The 26458-nt window shown below is 34.3% G+C and overlaps 1 protein-coding gene across 1 annotated transcript in view; it reads right to left on the bottom strand.

Moving 5' to 3' along the window:
* Nucleotides 1–26458, bottom strand: part of LOC127948436 (receptor tyrosine-protein kinase erbB-4) — a 158851-nt gene that overhangs the window by 35715 nt on the left and 96678 nt on the right. Inside the window, exons 3-6 of the mRNA XM_052544872.1 lie at nt 17196–17382; nt 3020–3154; nt 1946–2011; nt 686–804 (exon numbers count right to left, since the gene is read on the bottom strand). Of these exons, the coding sequence (XP_052400832.1) occupies nt 686–804; nt 1946–2011; nt 3020–3154; nt 17196–17382 (507 nt within the window). The remainder of the gene's footprint in view (nt 1–685; nt 805–1945; nt 2012–3019; nt 3155–17195; nt 17383–26458) is intronic.

Here is a 26458-nt window from a genome sequence, read left to right as displayed (position 1 = left end):
CTAATAAAAGCCTACAGAGGGGAATCGATGCAGTTTTTGTACAAATATCATCCATATTAAAAAGTTTATAAACCATAATCTCTAGCTTCCACTATAACTCTCATACACACATTCACGAAAGAGGGGTGTTACAGCGGTTAACGTAGGTGTGCAGGAGAGAGCAAAACAAAATACCAGTCATGAATTTGAAGTATAAAATGAGAACTTGTAAAGAAAAATGTTGGAAGGTTGCGATATAAGCCAAGAGGAGACTGGTTTTCAATTGCTGTGAAAAAAAACTTGATTCTCGCGAGACTAGCATATTCTCACTGGAGCTTATGAGACACCTACATCCTATGTCATCTACTAGAACTAGATGGATGCCCTTTTTTGGACTTGTATTGGACTATTGAATATCAACACCCATTCACTGCCATTATAAAGCTTGGAAGAGCCAGGACATTTTTTTTTTTTTAAATTTAACTCTGATTGTATTCGTCTGAAATAAATAAATAAATAAATAAATAAAATACACCTAAGATGGCTTGAGAGTGAGTAAATCATGGAGCAATATTCATTTTTTGGGTGAACTATCTCTTTAAAGCACATGAAACTACTTTAAATATGAGCAGGCATTTGTTAATACCTCTAATACACTTCAAAATCATGCATAATGAGATATAACTACAGGAAGATGTTGACATACAAAGCAGTCTGTGTCTTTGGGTCCGAAACATCCCCCTGCACATTCACGGTGACAGCAGTTACTGACGTACGGACCAAAACAGCGTCCATCACACTGCTCTGCACACACCGTCTTTGTCACTGGAACCACAAAGACAGAAGTGAAGCTCTCTCCACATCAGTAGATTTGAGTTGAGTTTGAGTTTACTTCCCTGTAAATGTGTCAAAAGTTACCAGGACAATGCAAAAACCTTAAATCTATTATTTGCCAGAAAACTGTGTAACCCCCCTCCCCCATCAGTGCTGACACTCTAGAGAGCTGGGTTGTCTTTAATTATACCTAATTATGTATTGAAAACTGAACCTGCCATCCCCTGCTGTCCCTCTCTTTGTATCTGCCACCCACTCATGAGTGCATCACCACAGGTTGTGCCACGAGCACCAGAGAAGATCACCGAGTTCCCAAGAGCTTTCACTTGAGCAGCTTCAGAATGTGTTTACTTCACAAACAGAACACATTTCATTTCAATTACTGAAACTCGGTTTTTATTTCTCAAACTTTGGTGTACAGTAATATTCAGTCTGCAACATCAGGTAAAAAGTTAACCTTTAACATAGCTAACAACATATTGACTGTTCAGCTGATGAAGCATCCTTCTGAAAGAAACCTTCAGCAGTAAATGGTGTCTGTTTTGCTCAGACATTTTGCTTTCGACAACCATTTATAAGATGAAGAAGTCTTGTATTGCTGCCAAAAAGATATGACTACTGTTTCCCTGTGAGCCAACTTTTACAACAATTATTACAACTATGCTGATGTAATGTACAGTGTGAAAAAAATAATGTGCTTTTTAAACTATAAATCATATAAATGTATTCTAGTACATCCTACAACTTATGAACTTTTAAATACGTGTAATATGGGCATTTTAATATAACTTAATTATAAACTTTCTTTTAAACGTTGATTTCAAGCTTTATAAGAAAGAACTTCTGGTAATAATGTCATTATATCTAGCAACAAATATAAAGCATATTCTAACTGAACTATATATATATATATATATATATACACTAATTTTTGAGTTGTGCAGATTTCATTTAATTTCAATGTATTTTAATTGCAGTAATTTATGATAGCATAAGTTGACATACTACGACAAAATCAATAATATTATAATACTGAAAAATGGTCAAAGGTCACATCACACTAAAAATGTTAATATATTGCATTTTGTGTGTATGGACAAGTTCCATGATAAAGCCTGTGTTAAATACTCACAGCTTTGGCACTGATCCTCCTGTGGTCCCCAACAGCGGCCGTTACATGAGCGATGACACCTTCTGCCTGTTGGAATACATCTTACCGTTAATCCTAAACAACAGCACACTTCAATGTACTGTGGGATTTGTCTCATACAATGTTCCCACTTCGTTTTGCCATTCATTTTCACCACTTAGATTTAATTGACTGTTCTGTAATTACAGAGAGAGTGTGATTGAGAGAGACTCAACAGTATCATTTCAGTTAAAACTGATTACACTGAAGAAATCCTGCAATTTTCTTGGGGTTGCAAAAAGACCCCAAAACCATGCAAATAATTTTTTGGAGAACAGTGATTTTGCCAATGTGCCCGTGTTTGCAAGAATATGATTATAAGTAATTTAACATAATAAATGAATAATAATATATTAAATATGTGTACAATTATTATATTATAATATTATATATTAATAATAATAAATAATAATAATAAATTAATTAATAATGAATAAATACTCACATATAAATTAATCCAAAGTGTCAGTCAAGACATTTATACTGTTAAAAACCACTTCAAATAAGTTTCAAACCAACAATTTTTTTATGCAGTTTTAATCATCAATAATGTATGATGGCACCACTACTGTTTTTTGAGAGTTGAGAGTAATAAGAAATGTTCATTGAGCTACAAATCAGCATATTAAAATGATTTCTTAAGGATCATGTGACACTGAAGACTTTAGTAATGATGCTAAATATTCAGCTTTACTGTCACATAATTACAATAAAATATTTTATATTGTAATACAATATTATAATATTAGTTTTGACTGTACTTTTGATAATAAGAGGTTTATTTCAAAAACACCTTACAAACCCGAAGGTCCTGAACAGTTGCGTATACAAAGAAATTCAAGTTAACTAATATTAACATTATTAGTTTTAGCAGTATTTCATTATTTCTGTAAATATTTTAAAACATTTTTTTTTAAGTTTCGAAAGGACAAAAAAAAAAAAAATGAAATGATTTTTTATGAAAATCATCAATTATTATAGCCTGGTTTGAGTCATTAAACTCATCTAAACACTCACATGTGTTGCCACTGTTGTTTGAGGGCACGACCAGAAGTTCAGAACGTGGGTTCTTGATGATGTCTTGCCAGTGCACAGTGTCAGCGTGACACAGGAACCTATTCTGATCCACATACACACCTCCATTCAAGATTTCTACATCAGTGAGAAATTAAACAGAGGGTGAATTAGAAATCATATAATATAAGTGACAACATTTGAGCCATTTAACCTACTTCACAGCATAAATCATGTTAAAGAAACAAATGATGTGCATATTAAAGGCATACAGTTCATTCTGAGGTCACCTTAAGGATATAACCCTGACTGCTTTATGAAACCAGTTTAAACGATTTATAAAAGAAGTGTAATGAAAATAATCTCTCTTTTTAGAACAGGATTTAAGAATGAAATCATTCCCAAAGTTAAGGAGCTTATAAAAGATCAAGCAAGATTATGAGCATATCAATATGTCTGCAGAGATTTGAAACATATGCTTTATGTGGAGGTAGTGCACAGCATCTCTTTCAAGTCCCTTCCTCCTGTTAACCTGTAACACATATTTCTGGCCTAGAAACCTAGTGATCCAATGGACATTGTGTTCTGTAAGCCTGCTTTAAAAATTCTATTTATACATCACAAATGCCTAGTTCATAGCCTCAAACAGCAGTCTGAAGAATGAGGCCGTGGCTGGTTGTTTAAAATGTGTTAGTATGCTTTCATTCTCTGTTGAAGGAAAATGAATGTTAAGTTAATGAAGCAATATTGGCTGTTGCTTCATAATCAGCTAAAGTAACTTTATAAGTTACATAGCTGGACAGTTCTGCTAGAATATCTTATATCTGTGCAGGCTTCTGAACATACACAAATTATTATATCACACTATTAAACCATTAATCTTCACTAAACATAATCTAGTGCCTCACATTGTGTGTGTGTGTGTGTTTTCAATTGCTAAGCCCACACAAAATGGATGATAAAATGTATTAAAACGGAATGAGTACTACAATTTTATTGCTAGTGGGGGAAAGCAGATGTAAACATTTTATAATTTATTTACAGTATATGCCACTGTTTAAAGGTTTGTGTGCTAGCGTTTTTTAACCAATGGATTTATTCAACAAGGAAGTATTAAATTGATTGTAAGTGTTACATGAGATCTCTCAAAAACAAAAACAAAAAACAACAAAAAATGGGGTTTACACAAAAATATTAAGCAGCCCAACTGTTTTGAACATTAATTAATAAGAAATGTTTCTTGAGCAGCAAATCAGCATATGACACTTAAGACTGAAGTAATGATACTGAAAATTCAGCTCTGATGAGAGGAATAAATTGCATTTTATTATCAAATAGAATTCTTTTAAAAAGTAATAATATTTCAAACATTTCTGTTTTACTGTATAGTCTGGCAGAGCATTAGATTGAATTAAAGATGTGTTATGCATGTATTAGGGGTAGTTAAGGTACTGATGTGATGATTCAGTGACATGGTAAAGGTAAATTTGTTTTGCTATTTTTTTCTGACACTCTTTTTCAATATCTCAAAACTAACCAGAATTGTGAGATTAGCAGGTCCCAGGACCCTCATCCCTGCATTCAAAATGAACCCAGCCGTGATTAAAGGTATTTAAACATGACAGTTTCACTTCCTTTGAGTGAAAGTGAAATATTAAAATGTTCTTTCAGCACTTCCATGATGATGGAAGTGGAGTGTGCAAGGGAAAAGGTTGAGACTGTGAATGGAACAACAGACCATCTGAATACATTTTTAAAGAGTCACTTTTGACATTCACAGCTGGAAACCCAGCCTGCATGAGAAACACTTCACGTCATTAACATCTCTTTAATGAATTCATCTGCAGACAATTCCTTCACTAAGAGGGTGGAGAAAAAGCAGGAATCCCTTTAACAACAAATGTAATAAATCTATATTTAAATGAGAATGCTATAAATCTAAGAAAATATGAAATGATAATGTGCCTTTGAAGGAAAATTAAAAGGGGAAAAAAGTTGAACTAATCAAAATGTCTAAAATATATATTATGAAGTCATCTGAAGGGCAAGCATTCATCGCACATACTGCGGCCCTTATCAGCCGGAGAAACTGAGCGACATTATGACACCCCTCTTAACATTAACTGTCTGCCTCCATCGGTAAACAGAACTCAATCAGTCCAATGGCACAAATAAACTGTGGGTCAAAGCTGAGCATTATGCACCATTTCTAGATCAACTGTAAATAACAGAAAAAAATATATGTAAATAAATATATAAGCTAAAAAAAAAAAAAAAAAACCTTAATACAAACATAAAACTGTTTAACTAGGTCACAAGTATGAACTATAACCTTTATAATATTACAAGTCATTAACAAGCATTATATAGCACTGACGATTTAAGCTAATTTATTTTATTATATTACGTTACATTACACTATATTTCACGGCAATACTGAAATATTGGTAAAACTGGCCACACATTGTCATAATGTTCATTTTACACGTCTATTATCTTTATTACACTATAAATTACATTTAAGTTCCTAGAAATGTCATACAACGTTAAATCTTGATTAAAAATAATATATTTAATAGGTATTCTACTATTACTACAACGTAACATGGTGTAGCATAGCGTAGCGTAACATTAACATTAACATAAAAATATAATTAACATTAATATAGCATAGCATAACATAACAACATTAAAATATAATAAACATAACAAAAACTATATTTTTATTGTTGTTTTGTGTTTTAATTCAAACAAACAAAATCAGAAATGAAAAAAGGACAAGAACAAATTGCATCTATATTGAAATGAATGTTCAGATGTGCCATAGCCAATTAATGTTTATAAAACGGAAGACGAGCAAAAATGTTGTTCATTAACTCAGTGCAAATTGAGGAACGCTCATTGACAGACTATTAAGATGCCTTGTTATGTGATATTTGATGCACCTCATATTGATTTTATTATTTATCTGTTTAGATCTGACACAAAATGCAATCATTTTGCGCACGAGAAGCAGAATTTAATATTAAAGCCAAATTAAAACCGTGTCAGAACCACTAACATTTGAGAAATAATCCTCATTTCATTCTGTCTGTGTCCATTTTTACACGGACAAATCGTCTCCAAATGGCAGAGTACAATCAGTGAGATGCAAATGAGACTGGAAAATCTGAAGGCTAGGTCATCGGTGCTGATATTAAAAAAATAAACCAGGCAATCAATCGAGAATATGCATTAATTTAAAACACTTCAAAACTCTTTTTTTTGTACAGTATGTTATGTCTAAAAAAAAAAAAAAATCCTAATCAGTTAATCATATTAAAAGACCTAGCTTTCTAGTGGGTGTGGCATGCCCAAAGTATGAATCTGTATTCATCAAGGCACGGAAAACACACATTTTTTGCTAATGGTAGCCTGTTAAATTACAGTACTTAAAATTACACTTACCACACAAACACAGTTACAGTAGGAGAGATGAGTGAGGATGATGGCGAATGATTTGCAGATTCTAAGCACCACTATCAAATGTCTAATTTTGTAAAATGTGTGGTAAGTACTGCCGCTCCACATTGTGTGCGATCGCAAATCTTGAAAGTGAAAATGATACTAAAAAGCGATCGTGCATTCAAAAGCAGTTTCAATGCCATGCATAATAGTGGCTCCCTGATGCCCGCAATTTATATACATTAGAATTACCAAATGATAAAACTGAGAGAGAAAGTACTAAAATACACGTTTCCTCCCATCTCGTATTTATTCCCTTTAGGGGTTCTGTAGTACGTCATTTTCTTTCCGAACATGGTACTGGGATGCGGCGGGTTGCAGGGGTATGGTGGGGGGCTCAAGATCGTGATATCTATCAGCAATCGGCTATTGGCCCAACCCTAGAATGTACAGAGAACATTCAAAAGTAACATTCCCATAATCTTTGCAAAATTATAACATTTTATGTTCCCTTAATGGTCACATAACCAGGAAAACATTTTTTTTAAACACTGAAGCCAGTTTTATCAATTTAATATAAAAATCAGATTCTGCCATTCTACTTTGACAGTTAATCAGATTTTATCCATTTAGAAATTAACATACAGGAAAAGTGTTTGGACTTGAACTACAACAATTCACGAACAATTACATGAATCAAAATCACTTAGAATGATGACAATTTCTGACACTATCTTCCATGCACCATTTTTTATGTGGACAAAGACAAATCATGCAAAACATTGGAATCGCTCACAGAACCGTTTAATTCTCCAGCCCAAACTGCATCTTACAGGAGACAAATGACGCACCAATAATAAACAATCAACTTTCTCTACTTTGCACACTATGTGCCCACATTGTAATGACAAGTTATATTGAAAATGACTGACTTCTGTTCACTTTGTTGCTGTCAGATCATGATCCATAGCCCTCTGTTATTTGGCTGCCCATCCACATTCACGATGCACCTCATTATTCAGCCACACAGGGAGGAGAGATTGGCTGGAGGAGATAGCGGAGCGTCCCAGAAATCACAGCCAGCAGCAGGATCTCAGGAGGCCAAGAGCCATGATATACTGCTGAAACCTCACAGAGAGGAACAGCCCCAGTTCAAATGTGAACTTGACATAGCAACCTTTGTTGTCTTGTTTTCATTTTATAGCATAAAATGGTGTAGCAAGCGAGCGCCAACCTCCTGCTCTCTCTCGTGAGGCCAATAAGGAAGTGACTAAAACTGCAATTCATCGACTGGCTGCTTGAGGCTGGCTGCAGAAGAGAGTCAGTCCCATAGACTTCCCATGTTAAAATGCCAAACGTTACAGCAGAAAAAAAAATCATGTTTACAGCCTGGTGCAAAAAATGATTTTGGTCTAAATAGCTAATTTTTCCCTTTATGACAACTGTGAGGGGGGTGATTTTTTTTATAACTCATCTGTTTAAATTATATTAAGACTTAAAGTTCTGCATAATTAAGGGCGTGGCCACTTGAGTGACAGGTGGACTGCCGCTGCTGACACTGCCGTCGCGCTAGGTGGGCGTGGCTTCAGCAAGTAGCTCCCGCCTTTTTGCCCATTTTTTATTGTCCGGGAGCTATATGGGAGAGCTGCGCGGTGATGCACTGCCAAGATGGCGATGGCACAAATAACGTTACGGACACTACGTCCATGTTTTCAACTACTTGAGAAAAATAAAACAATATTAAAATTAAGTGATTTTATGCTAATTTTATGATTGTTATTTTAAGTAATTTTATACTGAATCAGAAAGAAATGTATTATTAATATATATATATATTTTTTTTTTCTTATTTTAATCAAAAATCCACTTGATTTTATTATATTTTTCAGAAAACAAGACTTAATAACTTATGTCATTTTGCATGTCCATCTTGATTTAAGAATGTTTAGATATGTGTACTCGAAAACAAGGCAAAAGTACTAAGACATTTAAGATGGTTTTATGCATTGGAAATCAACTCATGACATTAGCTTTTCCTATATGCTTAATATTTCTTGTTTTACAGAATAAATTAATAAAAATAATAAAAATAAAAAATGAAAACAAGATGAATTAACGTCAGAAACAAAATTCTATTTGTAGTTATATTTGTATTCCTTGTGAATAATATTTGACCTGTTTTGAGCATAAACCTCATTAAATGTGTTTTCTAGCAGCCTGTTTTGCAGTGTAAGCAATAATAAAAAAAATAAAATAAAAAAAAATTCACTATATAGGGCACATTCTTGACTTCCTCCTTTTTGAATATATCCATCCTATTAAATTGCTGATTTTGCAAATGCAGAATTTTATTTTATTTATTTTACCATGAAAACATGTAAATGCAAATTAGTCTGCTGCATTAGAAACATCCACATTATACACAAATGTCACATCATGGCACATTATGGAGTTTTTAGATACACTTTTTCAATTAAGCCTCTAAAGGACACTGGAGATATGCTTTTTATATATATTTTATTATTATTTTGTAAATATTTACTTGAGCAAGAGATGACCCCCTCCCTCAAACATTCACTGGTTTTCTGCTTCAAGATTTGCTGACATGAACTGAGTTTCATGGGGGAATGTTTTTAAAAAGTAAAGCTGTTTTTGAAGCTGTGTAGTTTAAACATTTTGCTGCATAATGATGATATTGGATTCATTATTAATGGAGCTGTTCCCCTCTCAGCCTTCTGAGCAACAGACCAGTGAGACGGCATGAGCTCTGCTTTCTTCATTTCATTTTAGCATTTTCACACATAAGTTATATATTCCCAGAATAGCATGCTAAGCATGAGTTTTTATTGTGACTTTACAATGTTGTTTGATATATTAAAGCATAATTACTCAAATATATTACACAGTTACAATTGCAAGTAAAGGTACCACATATGTTATAATAATGAAGCAAAAATTCCTAATGCTATTAAATCGAGATGTCAATTGGTCACTTTATTTTATTTATTTATAATTTCCTCATAACATGAAATGTAACAGAGGCTTCAAATTGTGACAGTAAACTAAAGTAAAAATTTTGTGGTGATTAACAGTGTCATTTTATTATTTATATAGGTTCTGTTAATATTTAGAATTTTATGATGAAGATTTTATTTCATGCTTTCTATTTTCAATTTAATTTTAGCTGAAATTCTAGTAATTTTTTGTTGTGCTTTGACATTTATGTATTTATTTAACAAAATATATTTGTAAAGTTACTATTATTGTTATTATTTGTTTGACTTTATTTAGTTCTAGTGGTTTTAGTAATAACTAAAATGATAAATGTTTTGTAATATATATTTTATTTCATTTATTTATTTTTAGCACCATTAAATTACCATCAAGCTAATTATATGCTAGCTAGATAAATATATGTTTGTTTGTATAGCAATGCACTATAGAGAGTGCAAACCAAGTCAAACAAAAGAGAAATATCAAAAACAAGACTATCAACAGAACACTTTTTTTTCCCATCCTGATAATCTCATTTAATCCTTAACATGAATGCCAAAAAATGTGTAATCTCTCAATATAAGGCTTTTTCACGTTTAAGATTTACTCTTTAAGATCAAACCAATGCAACGGAGACGTATCTATTTTGTGGTCAATTCAGCCATTGTCATAAATCTCATCTGGTTTACAATAGCTCAATCCGTCCAAAGACGAGTGTAGTAAAAAGTTCCCCAGTGCCAAATAACTGTTCAGATTTCTAATACCACACATCACGTCCTTATTGATCCAGGAGCTGCCAGGAACTTCACAGACTGAGAGTATATTAAAATATTGAATATTTGCTGCAGCCCCTGCCAACCTCTCGTACATGTCAAGATGTTAGATGACAAACCGCCAAGATGTTACCAGCCTTGCCTTGGCTGACTTGCAAATGGTAAAATTCAGATCAGAGTTTTAAAATTCATGTCTACCTGTTCTGGGTGCCTGGACAGTCTGAAGGGCCTTGAAAGCAAGATATTTCTACTTCATATGTATATAAAATCCTTTAGGAACTGTCCAGCTGCCAGTATGCTGTCGATAGAATCTGGGCTTGTGCCAATGATCTGCTCTCGAGAAAGACACACTAAGACAATATTAAAGTCTGTTCTCTGTGACGACTGCACTTGTCAGCATCACCCTGGTTAAGTGACCGCATGGCCATTTAGGTAAAAGTAAAGGCAAAGAGTAAATAAAATATTAGTAAAAAAAAGTATCAGTAAAAAGGTAAAAGTAAATTGAATATCAGTATTGGTTTTAACTGAATTGCAATGTATAAGTGGAGAGGGGCAGCACAATAAAATCCGAATCAGCCTGTTTCAACTTTTCTTTAAATTATTACATTATTATTCTTTCAAAAAGTGAAATTTAAACCATTATTTTTTTGTAGATTGTCTTATTTATTTTTTATTTTTTTTTACTTTAAAACAGATTTCTCTATTTAAAAGAATCATGAATGACAAAATAAGTGTCATTAAATGTATCATGATACATTTAAATAACACATTAATAAAATAAAACTACAGGTAAAAAATTAAAATAATAACAATAACAACAATAGCAATATGTTGTTTTTTCTTGATACTGTACAACTTTATTATTACCTTGTATCAAAAGTGATCATGCATTATATGGACAAAATAAGCTTAATTAAATGAAACTTTAATAGATTTTAATAACAATAAATAAATCAAATCAAAATAAAATTTTCTTAATTTTGTGTAAATCTTATTGTTTGTTTTACTTACCTGTTAATTCAGATGCATTAAATAACATATACAAAAATAAAATAAAATAAAATAAAATAAAATATTTTTTTTATTTACAATCCAGACCAAAACACTAAAATGACTGTATAGGGTAAATAATGATATCTGAGGGGTTTGTCCAGCATATGAGCTGCCAGTGTTACCTAGTGGAAATATGAAACCTGAAAACATGAGCCTCACTGTTTAAAAGTGTGTGGGGGGATTTAAATAAAGACCACTCATTTAATCAGACATATGTGAACACGCATATAGATGAGGATACAAACTGAGAGATGGGACTTGTAAACCATCAAGAATCTGTAATGGCTTACAGTATCGTGGAGAATAAACAGGGCTTAACAATCACAGAGGCAGTAAACATGTGTCTAGGCACACTGTCTTGTAAACAAACACATTCACTATTATGTATGTTGGAAATGGGGGGCTTTCATTTAAATGAAAGTTGACTGCTACACACAACAATAAATATATGAAAATAAATATTCACCTGTTGGACGATAAAGATCACAGAGACCTGTTACTGAAGGAACGAGTGCATTTCTAAAATGTCTAGTTTTGAAGCACAGTTGTTCTCAACCACCAGCTTCAAATATTAAATTTATTGATATTATAGACTTAAATATTGATATTATTATTTACATATATTTCATAAATATTCTACAATTAGTATTATTAATATGATTGTAATATATATATATAGTTTTTGAAGTGGAAAATTATTTTTTTAATTTTTAATTTTATTTATAATTTTATTTAATAAATCATTAGTGATTAATTTGATTAATTCTATTAATATTAATTAATCAGTGTTTTCTATGTTTACAGAGCTGTAATGAAAATTAAATTCAATCGTATTACCTTCTCTCATTTTCTATATGTCCTTATTCATAAATTGTTGCATTTGAGAAGAAATGTGATGTGATGAGGACTGATCTAGCGAATGCTGCTGCATTTGGGTGAACACACAGCCAACAGATGGAGAGAGAAATGACATGTTCTCTTTAGACCGCGTTCAGATGCTTGGCATGATTTCAAATAGACAACAACAAAATAGAAGAGGACAAAATGGAAACCCATGGATATGTGTTTTCTAAATGTCAGTAAAGGGGGAAACAAAGCCTTTTATGTGTATCCCAGCTAAATTTTAGCTTTGGTAAACATGGAAATTGTACTTTACACAACTCTCTCTATGAAAATATTTCTATGTCTATCATTTCACGATAATGAATCATAGATACTACTACAGAGCCTCACACTACATCTATTTCAAATTCAGCTTGTGATCTTCTTTAATTATAAAATACAGGAGAAAGGCAATTGCCATCTAAGTTCTGTTATTTTGCTCAAAAAATGGGGATTATCAGCATTATTCAGGCTGGATCAGTTTATCTGATTGGGACACTAATCTGCATGCATTAACAGTTCTAGCCTAATTGCTTTTCATGGTACATACTGAGACCTACTGGCATGAGAGTAGTGTGTGGTCAGAGCATGGTCTATTCATCACATGGTCTGCAAATACTGGCATGGAGGAATATAATACATCCTCTTTATTATAGTTTCCTAGCGTAAATGTCATAAATTATTACACAGACCTCTAGAATACTTAATACTTGACTTTATTCCACAATCAAATAATTCTGATCTGTAAGCATTAACTTTGAAAACACCATAAAGATGACCACAGCATATATTTCTCAGACGCCTCTTTCTTCTGTAATAATACAACAATTTAACTTTAAAAGAAATATTTCATGCAGTTATTTGGTAAACAACCATGTGTTATCAGAACGGTTTACTCCAAAATAAAACTTGCATACAGGTCTCATAACACCCTGAAGAAATATATATATATGGTAATGTTTTCTATTATTATTCATTCTTGTTGTGCCAAACATTGTATAGTATGAGTTTCTTTCTTCTGCAGAACAAAATTAAGGCATTTTGAAGAATGTTGGCATCGGAAAAAAATATTGGGCCCCACTGACTTTCATTGGATAGATACAACATAGGGTACACTTTTTTTATGTGTGTTCTGCAGAAGAACGGTTTAAAATGACGTGGAATTTAAGAAAACATATATTACAAATAAATTAAAATAATGCATCAACAATGTGGTATAAATAATTTAATAAATGAATACATTTTCAAAATTAAGTAATTACATTTATTAACAGTTAAATTATTTGCAACCTTGAGATTCAAAGGTTTGCTTGAATGATTTACGTAGACGCAAAACCGTTATAGGTTTTGTGAGAGAAGTAGAGAAAGAACATGGGAGAGATAAAACATGACAACAACTGCATTTTATATCAAAGGGTCCATTAAGCATCAGGGTGCTCTGTCTTAGAAGGCAAGATGCATGCTTTCATCTCTACCTGGAACCCTGGAATAATGGAATAATTCTAAGCACATTCATGTTAGAAAGCTATAGCTAATCATGTAATCATAAGCAGTACACAGGGGATTGCATATGCCATTGTTGGCAGATCATTAAAAACGGACTATCAGCCCAATAATAAATCCAAATTAAACGAAGTAAGTAAACCTCAAATGCATAGAGTTAATAAAAAATTCATCATTACTGGGCAGCAGTCGTTTCTGGTGAGCATACTGATGGCTGTCTATCTCTATTTCGCTCTCATCCTTAACCCCTTTGGGTCAACAAAAGGGCCTTGGGCATGGGAAAACATACTTAGAAGTACTATGTGTGTGTGTGTGTGCACGCAAGGGGAGGGAGTAAAAAAAAAAAAAAAAAAAGTAGCCTACAGCATTATTCTCAGACACAGAACCTATTAGTGAACTTAGCCATCAAACCAAGCCTGTCCTTTCTGAAGGGGTCAAAGGGTTATGTAGCCTCCTCTAGATAGTATGTTTCTGCTGACTCTCAAGAAACCTTGAAGTTCCACTCTAAAATATATAAAAAAAAAAAAAAAAAAACTTATTTTGAAATGAATGCAAATTTAATTCCAGAGATAATTACAACTCGTGGTTAAATTAGTATTTAGTAGTGGTCGATCGATATCTGGCATTTTCAAATATCGGCATCTCTGAGAAATTTTTCTGCTTGGCTGATGTGTTCGACTTTTATTTTGAAGGCACTGAGAGTGGCAGTGCCTGAGCGCACACAGTGCTCACACTCGTCGTTAAAGGGGGGGTGAAATGCTATTTCATGCATACTGAGTTTTTTATACTGTTAGAGAGTTGGATTCCCATGCTAAACATGGACAAAGTTTCAAAAATTAAGTTGTACGTTTGAAGGAGTATTTCTGTTCCAAAAATACTCCTTCCGGTTTGTCACAAGTTTCGGAAAGTTTTTTTCGAGTATGGCTCTGTGTGACGTTAGATGGAGCGGAATTTCCTTATATGGGTCCTGAGGGCACTTCTCCCGGAAGAGCGCGCGCTCCCGTATAGCACAGCACTGATAGCACAACAGACTTCACTGATCAAAGCAAGAGCGTCGCGAAATGTCACAAAAGAAGTATGTTTTTGGTTGCCAGGGCAAGACAACCCTGCACAGATTACCTAAAGAGAAACAGCATTAAGGGACCAGTGGATGGAGTTTATTTTTACAGAGCATCAACGGAGTTTGACGACGGATTTGCGTATCGTTTATTTCTTAAGGATAATGCAGTCCCAACGAAAAAGGGTCACGATCGTGTGTTGGAACTGCATGCGGTGAGTAAAACGGCTTCAAATATCTCTGTGTTGTTAACTTAGCTTTTAGAGTGTAAGCACATCAAGTAAACAACATGCGATGTTGTCATCAAACTGCACTTTCCACATGTACAGCTTAAAAAAAAAAAAAAGACAAAGTGGAACTTAATCATTTTCCAAAACCGCTAAGCAAATATATATACAGTTTCAGTACATACCACATAGAGCCGCTGTTGTTGCTGCTGCTCTTGTTAAATTTCAGCCTCTGGATCATAAATATACGCTGAATCTGACTGTTAGCAATGGTTTGTTTTGGTTGGTTTTGTCCTCACGTAATGTCACAGCTTCCAAACGCTATCAGCGCAAAAGCCTACTCGCGCTCGTGATTCTTTAGCTCCGCCCACACGTCACGCCTACAGACGCTCGTGTTTTTCCGGGAAAAATCAGTACAGACTATCTTTCTCTTATGAATATAATAAAACTAAAGACTTTTTGGAGTTATGAAGGATGCAGTACTACTCTATAGGTACTCAAGACTTTAACATTTCTGTCTAATACGGATAGAAGTCTGTCTAATAATACAGATAGAACGGTTAAACAAAGGAATTAATGAATAGAATTTTTTTTTATGTCTATTATTAGTAATAGAAAGGTATTTTTTTTAATACTTTCTCGTTTGCCATCAGCATTAAGCAAATACGCATATAATAAACAAATCTTTAAAAGGCTAATGAATATTTAATTTCACAAACCTTGCAAACTTAATCAAATCCATCTGTGAGATCATGTGAAGTGTGCATGTGATCTGATGATAGCATATTCTCTGTGTGATGGTTGGCCCGTGTGAATTAAATGCTTTAAACTTAAAACTTGTGATTTAAAATTATGCTGCGCTTTATGCATTTACCCACTGTCATATTCATATAATTTTCACTGTGCTGTATGTTAAATGAGTGTTACCTTGACTTTATTTGAAAAAATATGATTCTCAATGCACGCACACTTCCCAAAATACTGAGTGCCTGAGTGCAATGTCATTTGGTTAAAGCGTTTACTTCCCACCATAGCACAGAAACTGCACTTGTTAAAATTACAAATGACTTGCTTCTTGCATCAGATGAAGGCTGCATCTCATTGCTAGTTTTACTTGATCTTAGTGCTGCGTTCGACACCATAGATCATGATATACTCATAGATTGATTACAAAACTATTCAGGTATTCAAGGGCAGGCTCTAAGATGGTTTAGATCCTACCTGTCTAAACACTACCATTTTGTTTATTTAAATGTGGAGTCATCATTTATCACCAGTAAAATATGGAGTGCCACAAAGATCCGTCCTAGGTCCCCTTCTATTTTCAATATACATGTTGCCACTTGGTTTTCTGTGAGTAAAAAAGATGATTTTCACATCATTTAGTAAGAAAAATTTTAGGCTACAAGCTCCATTTCTCAAAAGTCCTGGGAACCAATGCTTTGTATGTGTTTTATGCCCTTATTCAAGTGATTTAAAATTTTTAGTTTTTCACTAACCAAGCATAAACATTGTTTTCTCAAAAACACAATCATGTACATATATGCTCACATATTAGTATAGCCCACTTTGTGCTGATTACAGTGATATTAGACTTTAGCCATATAGATGTTTATAAGCATCTGAAAAAAGCACAAATGTCAGGGCATGATTCTCCAGCCCCCAAAATACCCTTAGACCTCAGAGGGTTAAGGCACAATTGTGTAATAATCATGCTGTCTAATCAGCATCTTGATATGCCACACCTGTGAGGTGAATGGATTATCTCGGCAAAGGCAAAGTCCTCACTAACACAGATTTAGACCGATTTTTGAACAATTTTTGAGAGAAATAGGCCTTTTGTCTACATAGAAAAAGTATTAGCTATTTGAGTTCAGCTCATGAAAAATGTTGGCAAAAACAATTTTATAATTTTGTTCAGTGTAAGATATTAAAATATAAAAAAGTATATAATAACAATGATTTTACTGAATTGAGAAAAAAACAAAACAAAAAAACAAACAAACAACAACCATATTTTTTAAATGCCCAATTCACATTATCATCTACATGAACACACCATATAATTAGCTGATCAATATATTTTAGTAAAAAAGTGCTGCTGCCTGATCCATCCTTTCTGCTGATGATATCTGCTGTCAGCACACAGACTCTTTCCTGTGTATTTCTATCAGATGTCTACTGCATAAAACCAAGTGTGATGGGAATTTGTTTGGCGAGAAACAGAGGCACACAGACAGAGATACCTGTCAGGTTCTTGAGGCCGAGTTGTCTGAGGCCGAAGGAGCCATCTCGTCTGTAGTTGAGAAAGATGGACAGGGCGTATCGTCCTTCATACAGTTTAGTTCCTCGGATGATCCGCAGGTTCTCCAGAGGAAGATAGTCGAACTGATTCAGAGCCACCAACACGTAACCCGTCACCTCACGGATGGACTGCAGAGATAAAAAGAAATTCACTAAACAAATGCATTCTACAGTCTCAGGTGATTCCCATGAGCCACTTGCTTTAGGTAGTTCAAGGATGTAGTTTGTCCTTTAGTCAAGGCTTTACCAAAACTTCTTCATCAAGTCTATTAGTCGATTCATCAGTCAGCCTTGATATAATTTGAAGAGATAATGGCCCAAGAGAGCACTGGACCCTCCCTCTCCACACCCACATCAATCATGTTGACATCCAATCACTGTTTCATACTGCATATCATTAGCAGGCACAGAGGACAGGTCTATTTCATGCTGAAGAAGTGAATTTGATATAGCTGTACTGATCGGACACACACACACACACACACACACACACACACACACTGAAAGTATAGTCATGGAATTCCATCTGAAGAGCTGACCAAGCACACACCGACAGCTGTCACCTGCCAGTCAGAACCACTATTGGTTCACACAGGGACACAATGCTAAAGTTCATTATTATACTGCACCTGTGGAGACTGGATTCTGATTGGTCAATATTGAAGTAACTGCTAAAATGTACCATGTACCAGCCCAAAATAATTTACTCACTCATGTCTTTCCAAACATGTATGACATTCTTTCTTTTGTAGAACATAAAATAAGATATTTTGAAAAAATGGTTTTGGTTGCCATTGACTTCCATATGGACAAGAAACACAATGGAAGTCAATGGGAATTAAACTGTCACAAATATTGTTTAAAATATATTTTTGTTATATATGTTCCACTGATGGTGGATGGATGGATGGATGGATAGATGGAAAAAAGGAAGGAAGGAAGACTATCTTTTGAATTCTATATTAGAAACATTTTTGGACACACAGCATGGTAACACCATTGTAAAGAAGCTGTAATGTGGGATTTCTCAAAGTAAAGTAATTTCCATCTGATACAATCACTCTACTATAATAATACTGTAGTAGTTTCCATCTTTTTGTGAGTCAGTCAAGTTTTAGGATAATTATTATGGAGGAGTCCATTCAATTCAAGCCATCTGCGTTTCAAGTAATAGTGGTTGGCAGATAATGTAGTCTTAAATCCAGCATATCCCATAGTGTGGGCAGAAATTACGATTCCCATTGTCCTCACATGACATGAGAGACAATAAAAAAGAGTCTGTAATCAGTAATTAGCTTGATTATACATTTCAGATGGGCTGACTGATGAGGAATAAATAATAAATCAATGAATCAAAGCGGTACACTATGGAAAAACCAAAACAAATTTAAATGACTTGACTAAAAAAAATAAAATAAAAATAAAATCGTATAAATCTTATAATTGGTGTGGCAGATGTTTTGCCCTATTAATTCTCATATACTATTTGACTGTTTCAACACATAATACTGTTAAAAAAATGGGATCAATAAGAAAGTATTACTTTAATTCAGCCAGGATGCATTCAAAATGAATTTTTGATCAAATGTTTGACAGTTCATACATTTATAAAAATATTTCTGTTTCAAATAAATGCTGTTCATTTTGAACTTTTTATTTATTTATTTTAATTTTTTTAAAGAATCCTGAAAAATGCACCGTGGCTAAACAGTTAAAATATTAAGCTGCACAACTCTTTTCAAAATTCATGATAAGAAATACTTATTGAGAAGCAAATCAGCATATAAGAATGATTTCTGAAGGATCACGTGACACTGAAGACTGGAGTAATAATGCTAAAAATGCATCTTTACCATCAAAGGAAAAACATATATTTTAAAATATTAAAATGAAATACAATTATTTTAAAATGTAATACACAATTTTACATTATTTTTAATAAAATAAATGGAGCCTTTAAGAGACTCATTTAAAAAAAAAAAAAAAAAAAAAAACTTACAAAACTAAAACATTTGAACAGTAGAGTACATATATAAAGCACATACTGTATATAGAACTCAGCATTTATAAAGTACTTTCAAAATATCACTGATGTATTTTTTATTTATTTTTTTTAACCTAGAATTATAATATTAAAACCCTGGGTTTTTGTAATACTGCTTCAACATATATCAAAGTACAAACACATCTTTGCCCAAGCTGCTGTCACACTGCAAAGACCACGGTAGGGCACAATCTCTCACCTCACACAGAGAAAAATCTGCCTCCCTCTAGATACTTTTAGCTCAAATTGCAGTAATGAACCAAATGGACTCACAGAAATCAAACACACCCACGTCCCAAATGCTCACTCACACTATACACCTGTATTCTTCCTGCAGGCATCATTAGAATTGTACATTTGTTTTTATATTTTTCATTGTGTATTCATGAGTTTTTTTATGAAACAGACCACGTCATGGAGTCCAGTTTTATATATTCATCTTCACACTCATCACGCTGACGCTCATGTGTTGCCTGAAAAAAAATAATGCCAGCATGACTCAGTCTCTCCGCCTGAGCAGCTGAAAAATAGCTGGACTTGTCTGTACATTAGGCTGTGGGAAACAAATTGAACAAACCGAGCAATGTTTTAAAAGTCAAGTTCAAATGGGCAGATGAATTTGCCACTTTAACAGTGCCGTATTGTAGCATTTTATGCTATTTTCTTTTTTTCCCTGCAGTCCACTTCTAAATGTTAGCCAAGGTTTTGTGCACCAAAAACATTCAAGAAAAAAGGTTTCTTATGCTCACCAAGGTTGTAATTATTTGATCATTATTACATTAATATTGTGAAATATTAATACAATTCAAAAGATCTGTTTTCTATTTTATTATATTTAAATATTTTAATAATTTTTCCTTTCATGGAAAGCTGAATTTTCAGCATCATCCATTACTCCAGTCTTCAGTTTCACCTGAAGAAATCATTCAATTATTCAGATTTAATTATTTTATTTAATATTTGTTATCATTTTATATCATCTTTGCTACATAAAAGTATTAACTTCTTAAACAAAATAATTATGGGTATTGCAGTTTCTCTCAGGGACTTTTTAAAATATGAATATGAAATTATATTTATTCTGCAGAAGCTAATACTAGGATAACCACCTCAGAATGTGAGCTTAAAATGTTAATAAGATTTTAATTTCAGTGCTAAAAATCACATTCCATTTTGGGATCTTTTACTTTTGGAGCTGTACAGTTTTACGTAAGTAATATAGTTTCTGTTTTATTAATATTATGTAGATATTTTGGAGCATGCTAAAAGTGATGCCTTTACAAGTACAAATCCCACACACCAACCAAACATTCAGTCTTGAAATATTCTTTATTGACAGTATACAACAGATAAACTGGTGCACACACACTTCCTGGAGCGGAGCCAGCAATGCTGACTTGTTATTATCACTGAGAGAATGTGGTAATGATAAAGCTGAGAGGGCAGCAATCACCCGTTTTGCATTCCAGCCCAAGAGCAAACAATATAAATGTCAATGTTAAATGCAATCTATTTGTTCCACTTAAGCAGCAGGTGACATAACAACACATGTGCTTGATCAAAACCAGCTGTGACAGGGTAGATATTAAAAATGCATAGAGTGAAACAATACAGTTGAACAGCTGAATATTTATATCAGGAACACAGGAGGTTTCACCAAACTTTCATTATAGGACTTTGTAAGAGGATTTGTGAGTGTCAGTCATTACGCTGATTTTGGATCATCTGCCTTTCAGAGATGGGGGGTTCGAGTCTGGGTTGTTCCCAGCCCAAACCAATCCACCCCATTTTGTGTTTCAAAGTAGTTTTTGCCCGCATTGCCCTACATTGCCCTACAATAACCCCTACAAATACAACTCATTATATTTGTATATACTGTATATACACTTTAAAAGAGACAGGCATGTAGATGATCATTCTTAAATCATACCCTATTTATTGCATCAAAATGTGTTAATACTTTACTATGGGGTGGATAATTTTATCAGTTGCTTATTATTTATGCAACAAAACATATAACTGTTATAGTTTTCATTAATAATCTGTTCTGTATAGATGGTTACTTTGTCTTGTGTTCTTATCAATGTTTTTAGCATACTTTGTGAAAATTGATTCTGTAACCTACTTGTCTTACAGATCAGTGTTCTAATATCAAATGCTACAGTACTGTTTTTGACAGTAATAATAATATATATAATAATATATATATATATATATATATTGTTCCCTTACTTAATGTCTTATCCTCTCAGCAAAAACATGTCCATTTGCTTTTTTTATTACAGTCAGTTTAATTGGTGGCAGTGTTGCCAGATATTGCTATTAAAAAAAAAAAGAAAAAAAAAAAAAAAAAAAAAAAAAGGCGAAACTGCAACTTCCACTTTATTACCTTTCTAAAGTGTCAAATTAAGTGGAAAAGACAAGTAAAAAAATGCCTCATAATGACCTCAAAACAGTGACCTCATAGCTGGCTATGGGCCTGTTTGTCCATACTATTACAGACAACCGAATCCGAAACCACTTGGTACCCCTCAATCGAACACTTCATTCTGGAGGGTGTTTTTGAGAACTTGTTCTTCTGGTGAAACATCAGACTTTTCACTGGTTTATGCTGAACTTCCCTAATCAATTAGTCTGCGTAAACCCTTTCTTACATTATACTTGCATTCAAATCTGGCTCTATCCAGTCAAAAACAGAGAAATTATCCCCGCCCATCATTTTCTTTTCCAATGATGATGTACATCACAGTAAGGATTTTTATTTTTGCTACATTGCAACTTTAAAGCTATCATGATCCTACAAATGTCTCTTATAAGATGTAATAAAAAAATTATATATAAAAAAAACTATGTAATATACTTAATGTTTGAGGAAACATGCAAAGAAGAATGAAGTTGCTTCAAACAATTATGAATGTACACTAAACTGGTAGCTTAAACGGTCAGCATTTCTCCTTGTGATGCAGGGAAAGATGGAGCCTTATTCAGACAAATGGTGATTGTTCAATTATAATACGCTTTTATAGTCATACCTTTTTAATATAATAGCAATCATTGCATTCCTGGTGCCAGTAATTGCTCTCAGGAAATTATTTCACCTCTGAGACCTTGGCACAGTGCTGTGTCAGATCTAATAAGGAACTGTGAAGGCTAGAATGGGAAACAACAGTGGCTTTCTAAAAAAGGGCAGAAGTTATTACTAACTGCTGATACGTGATCAGTTTTGCCCTTAACTATCAGAAGGGTTGGGATTAAGTGCAATCAGGTCAGAAACTGGCACCATAACAACCTCACAGCCGGGATAAAATTAAGGCCTATATTTTATTTCCATATTAGCTAATGCAGTTTATCAGGACTACACATGGGCTGTGTTCAAAACTGCCTTAATGTCTACTATCTAGGCAGCTACAGACAATACAGTCATGGGATTGGGATGGGACAGGAAAACATGTCAGCAGGAGTGGCCGGGACCGGGGATACACTTTGATCCCCAACTTTATACACAAATATAGCCTGCCTTTTCTATAAATAATATGTGTGCGATATGATGATTTTTGATCATGGATGATAAAAATGTCTCCACGATCTGTTCTTGAAGAAATATCTTAGTATCGAGCTGCAGTGCACATTCTATCAGCTGCAGTTCTGGTGCCTCCGTCACATACTGAACAACACCACATGCATTCACAGCACTGTTAACTCAGCGCTTAAGTCACTCTCTCATTTACATGTGCTTTTAAATGTTTCATTCGCGCTCTACTCTGACCTGTGCTTTTTCTGAGCATCGCATACACCCGAGCAGAGTATGAGCGGAGCATTGTGATTGGTATCTGATTTTGATAGAGCAGAAATCTCTAAGAAATGCATCGATCTGAAGATAAAATAACTGATGAAAATGTACGGTTGTTTTCATCACAAACAAAATTTGCACAGCAGAAAGCAGAAATTATACCTTTTAATGCTGACAATTTTATTAGTTTGGCATGTGGTAGGAAAAAAAAGTTTTCACACAATAGCTAAGCCACTTTGAAACTCTCCTGTTATTTTATTTATTATTATTATTATATATATTTTTAAATAATAACAAATAACAACAAACGCTGTGCTCCCGTAAAACAATTAAAGCAAACGAGATCCGGTTTCTGCCGTCTGGGTCATTTGAACTTGAGCAAGAAACTTTTAAACTCTGTGTATGAAAAATAAATCGATAAAGAGTGAAATGTATATATACAACCCGGGAGTAGGCGGGAACAGGAGTCATTCTTCCGGGATTGAAATGGGATGGGATTTTCCCCCAGTTATTTTGTGGGATTGGGATGGGACAGGATTTTTTTTTTTGTGGGAGTGGGACGGGACAGATTTGAAAATCCACTCCCGTGTCACCCTCTACTTGGGAGGCCAGTTATCTCTGAGTTTAAGAGAAAACAGCAATGAAAATTGGCTAGTGGATTTTGCATACCTGAGCCACTTCCCATTCCTATGGGTATAAACAGGTGACAAGTGCCTCCACTCTTCAGATTTTATGCAGAGGAGCCGAGAACTTGTGCCGGCAACAGCAAATGGTTCAAGGTTGTGGCATGGGGACATAACGTCTCCTTTCCCTCCATCAGGGAACGAGGGTTATGTATGTAACCAAGACATTCCCTATCTGTCGGTCACTACAAGTTATGTCGCACGACATATGTCTATTGAAAACACCATAACCTGAACACCGTCACAACCCTGAGGCACTTCAATTGTCACAAAAGCTACGCTAAGGTTGTAACCTTCCCAAAGCCTCCGTGCAAATTCACTGACATTGGTAATGAAGGGGACCAAAAGGGTGAGTACCTTGCTGCTGGAGAAGGCCATGCTGCCGTTCCATCAACAAAAAGTTTTTGGAAGGGATTTCAACCTTCAGTGAAAGATTGCTTCAAATCTTTCCTATTTGTTCTCTCAGCTTGCCCACCTTAGGCAAGTATCCAGGCGAGGGTCACAGGACAAAGTGAGAGTAGTCCGGCCAGAACACAAGGCACTCTTCACTTACTGAAAATGCTTGGAGGTCGCTGACCCTCATGATGGAAGTGAGCGCGATCATAAGCGCTGTCTTGAGAGACTAAAACTTCAGCCCGGCTGAATCAAGCGGCTAACTTTTGCAGCCAAAATATAGCATCAACTACTCAGCTCCGAAGCAAATATCTGAAGAGTGGATGCACCTGTTGCCTATTTATGCCCGTAGGCACGGGGAGTGGATCAGGTATGCAAAATCCACTAGCCAATTTAAATTGGCATTTTCTCTTAAACTCAGAGATGATTGGCCTCAAAAGTGAGACTCCATATGTCATTAGACAACTCGCAGTGACCGACAGATAGGGAACAGTAAGTGTAGCTTACATTTCATCCAATTTTACAGTATAATACTGTTTTTTACAGATTTTGGAAGACTTCGAAAAACACTTTACAGCTTTCTTTTTTTATAATTTATTTATGATCAAGATTTTATGTTACATCTTATGTTATTAAATTAATGTTTATTGCTTGCATTCTCTGATAGTGTAATATGTAAAGAATATACGGTATGCAATGCTGCCTTAGATATAAGCCAAAGTGATGTTCTTACTGTTTAGAGCACCATACAGTATTAAGAACACACTTGTGATGTCTAAAAATGATTTCTAGTTAGGTAGCTTATAAGAGTTTTTAACCAAGCCAATGTACAGTCTACCCGTGTCACCACGCATGGACTCTAATAGAACAGGACAAGCTGTTGGGCTGCAGTTTCCAGCAGCATCTCAAACATCAGCTCACCTTAGCCATCCTCCCATCTGTTTACCCACTAATAAGGACACAACTCCACACCGCTGCAGGGCAATGGACACAGAACTATCCATCATACAGTAGGGTTCATCCTGACCCTATATATATGGTCTGTACATTATCACAAACTGAAGATTTTAACAAGCCCTGGCCTGTGCTCGAATAATTGCTGTAGGAAACACATCCTCAAAATGATACAAATATTACCCAGTCTTGCGTCTATCATAATATTTACCATTTTAGAAGTGCTGTAGATAAAAATAGCAGGAAAGTAATAATAATCTAGGAAATTCCAGGCTTGATAGCAATATTGGTCCACCCAATGGGTCTGTTTTTTTTTCCATTCAGAATTTTTCGAATGGAACGCAGATTGCTTTGATACTTTGTTTTGTCAAATGGAGCAGCATCCTAAGCATCCTCATGCATCCTTTGCATATAAGGCAATCCCAATCCCCAATTTAATGCATCATTGCTGAATAAAAGCATTAATTTCTTTCAAAAAAAAAAAAAATTAAATAAAAATCAGGAAGAAAGAAATGTGCATGGTATTATACTTAACAGAAAAAAATAAATAAACACACACATTTTTAAATATACAGATTAATACAGAAAAACTAAATTAAAAACCTAAGAAACCTTAAAAAAAAACTATATCTTTTGAGGGTACTTTATAGTTAGGCTTATTGTTAGCTTAGCAATATGTACAACTACTGCAGTCAATTGTGAGTAGAGTCTCCTGTGTAAATCACTATTTGGGTTGCTGCCTATGTAGAGGGTTCAAAAATCGGTCACTTATGAGGTTCCATCTCTGTTTGGATGCTGTCTGTAGAAGGCAGCTGCCTATACTGGCAATTGGCAGTAAGGAAGCTCATTAAATGTTGGAACAGACCTATTGTGTCACATAAACAGGCCATAGGACACTAGTAAACCAGTGCAAAGACCAAGTAAATCATTCTGTGACAGTCAGAGTTCTGCAAAGATTAACACACACAAAAAAGTATATTTATGGAATGCATTATCAATTTAGAATATGGGAATTCCATGTAGCTTGTTATTTTAGACTATGTCACCTAGCTGAGTCAGTCTCAATTGCCATAGTAAAGAAGATACACAGTTGTGGTTTATATTCTGGGATAGGAAAACTATTTAAACACCTATCCTTGATCCACAATTATATGGTTAGTTAGCGTCATAAAATACTACATAATATTTTTTGTCCAACCATCTTTTTTCAACTAAAAATGCATTTTCATCAGGTAAAGATGTAATGACTTTATTTCTCCATCAGAACAGATTTGGAGAAATGTAACATTGCTTCCCGTGCTCAACAAAGGATCCTCTGCAATGAATGGTTGCTGTCGGAAT

The sequence above is a fragment of the Carassius gibelio genome, chromosome B1, assembly GCF_023724105.1.
Source record: "Carassius gibelio isolate Cgi1373 ecotype wild population from Czech Republic chromosome B1, carGib1.2-hapl.c, whole genome shotgun sequence".
NCBI classification, from domain to species: Eukaryota; Metazoa; Chordata; class Actinopteri; order Cypriniformes; family Cyprinidae; genus Carassius; species Carassius gibelio.
This window is presented reverse-complemented; position numbering and strand designations above follow the sequence as displayed.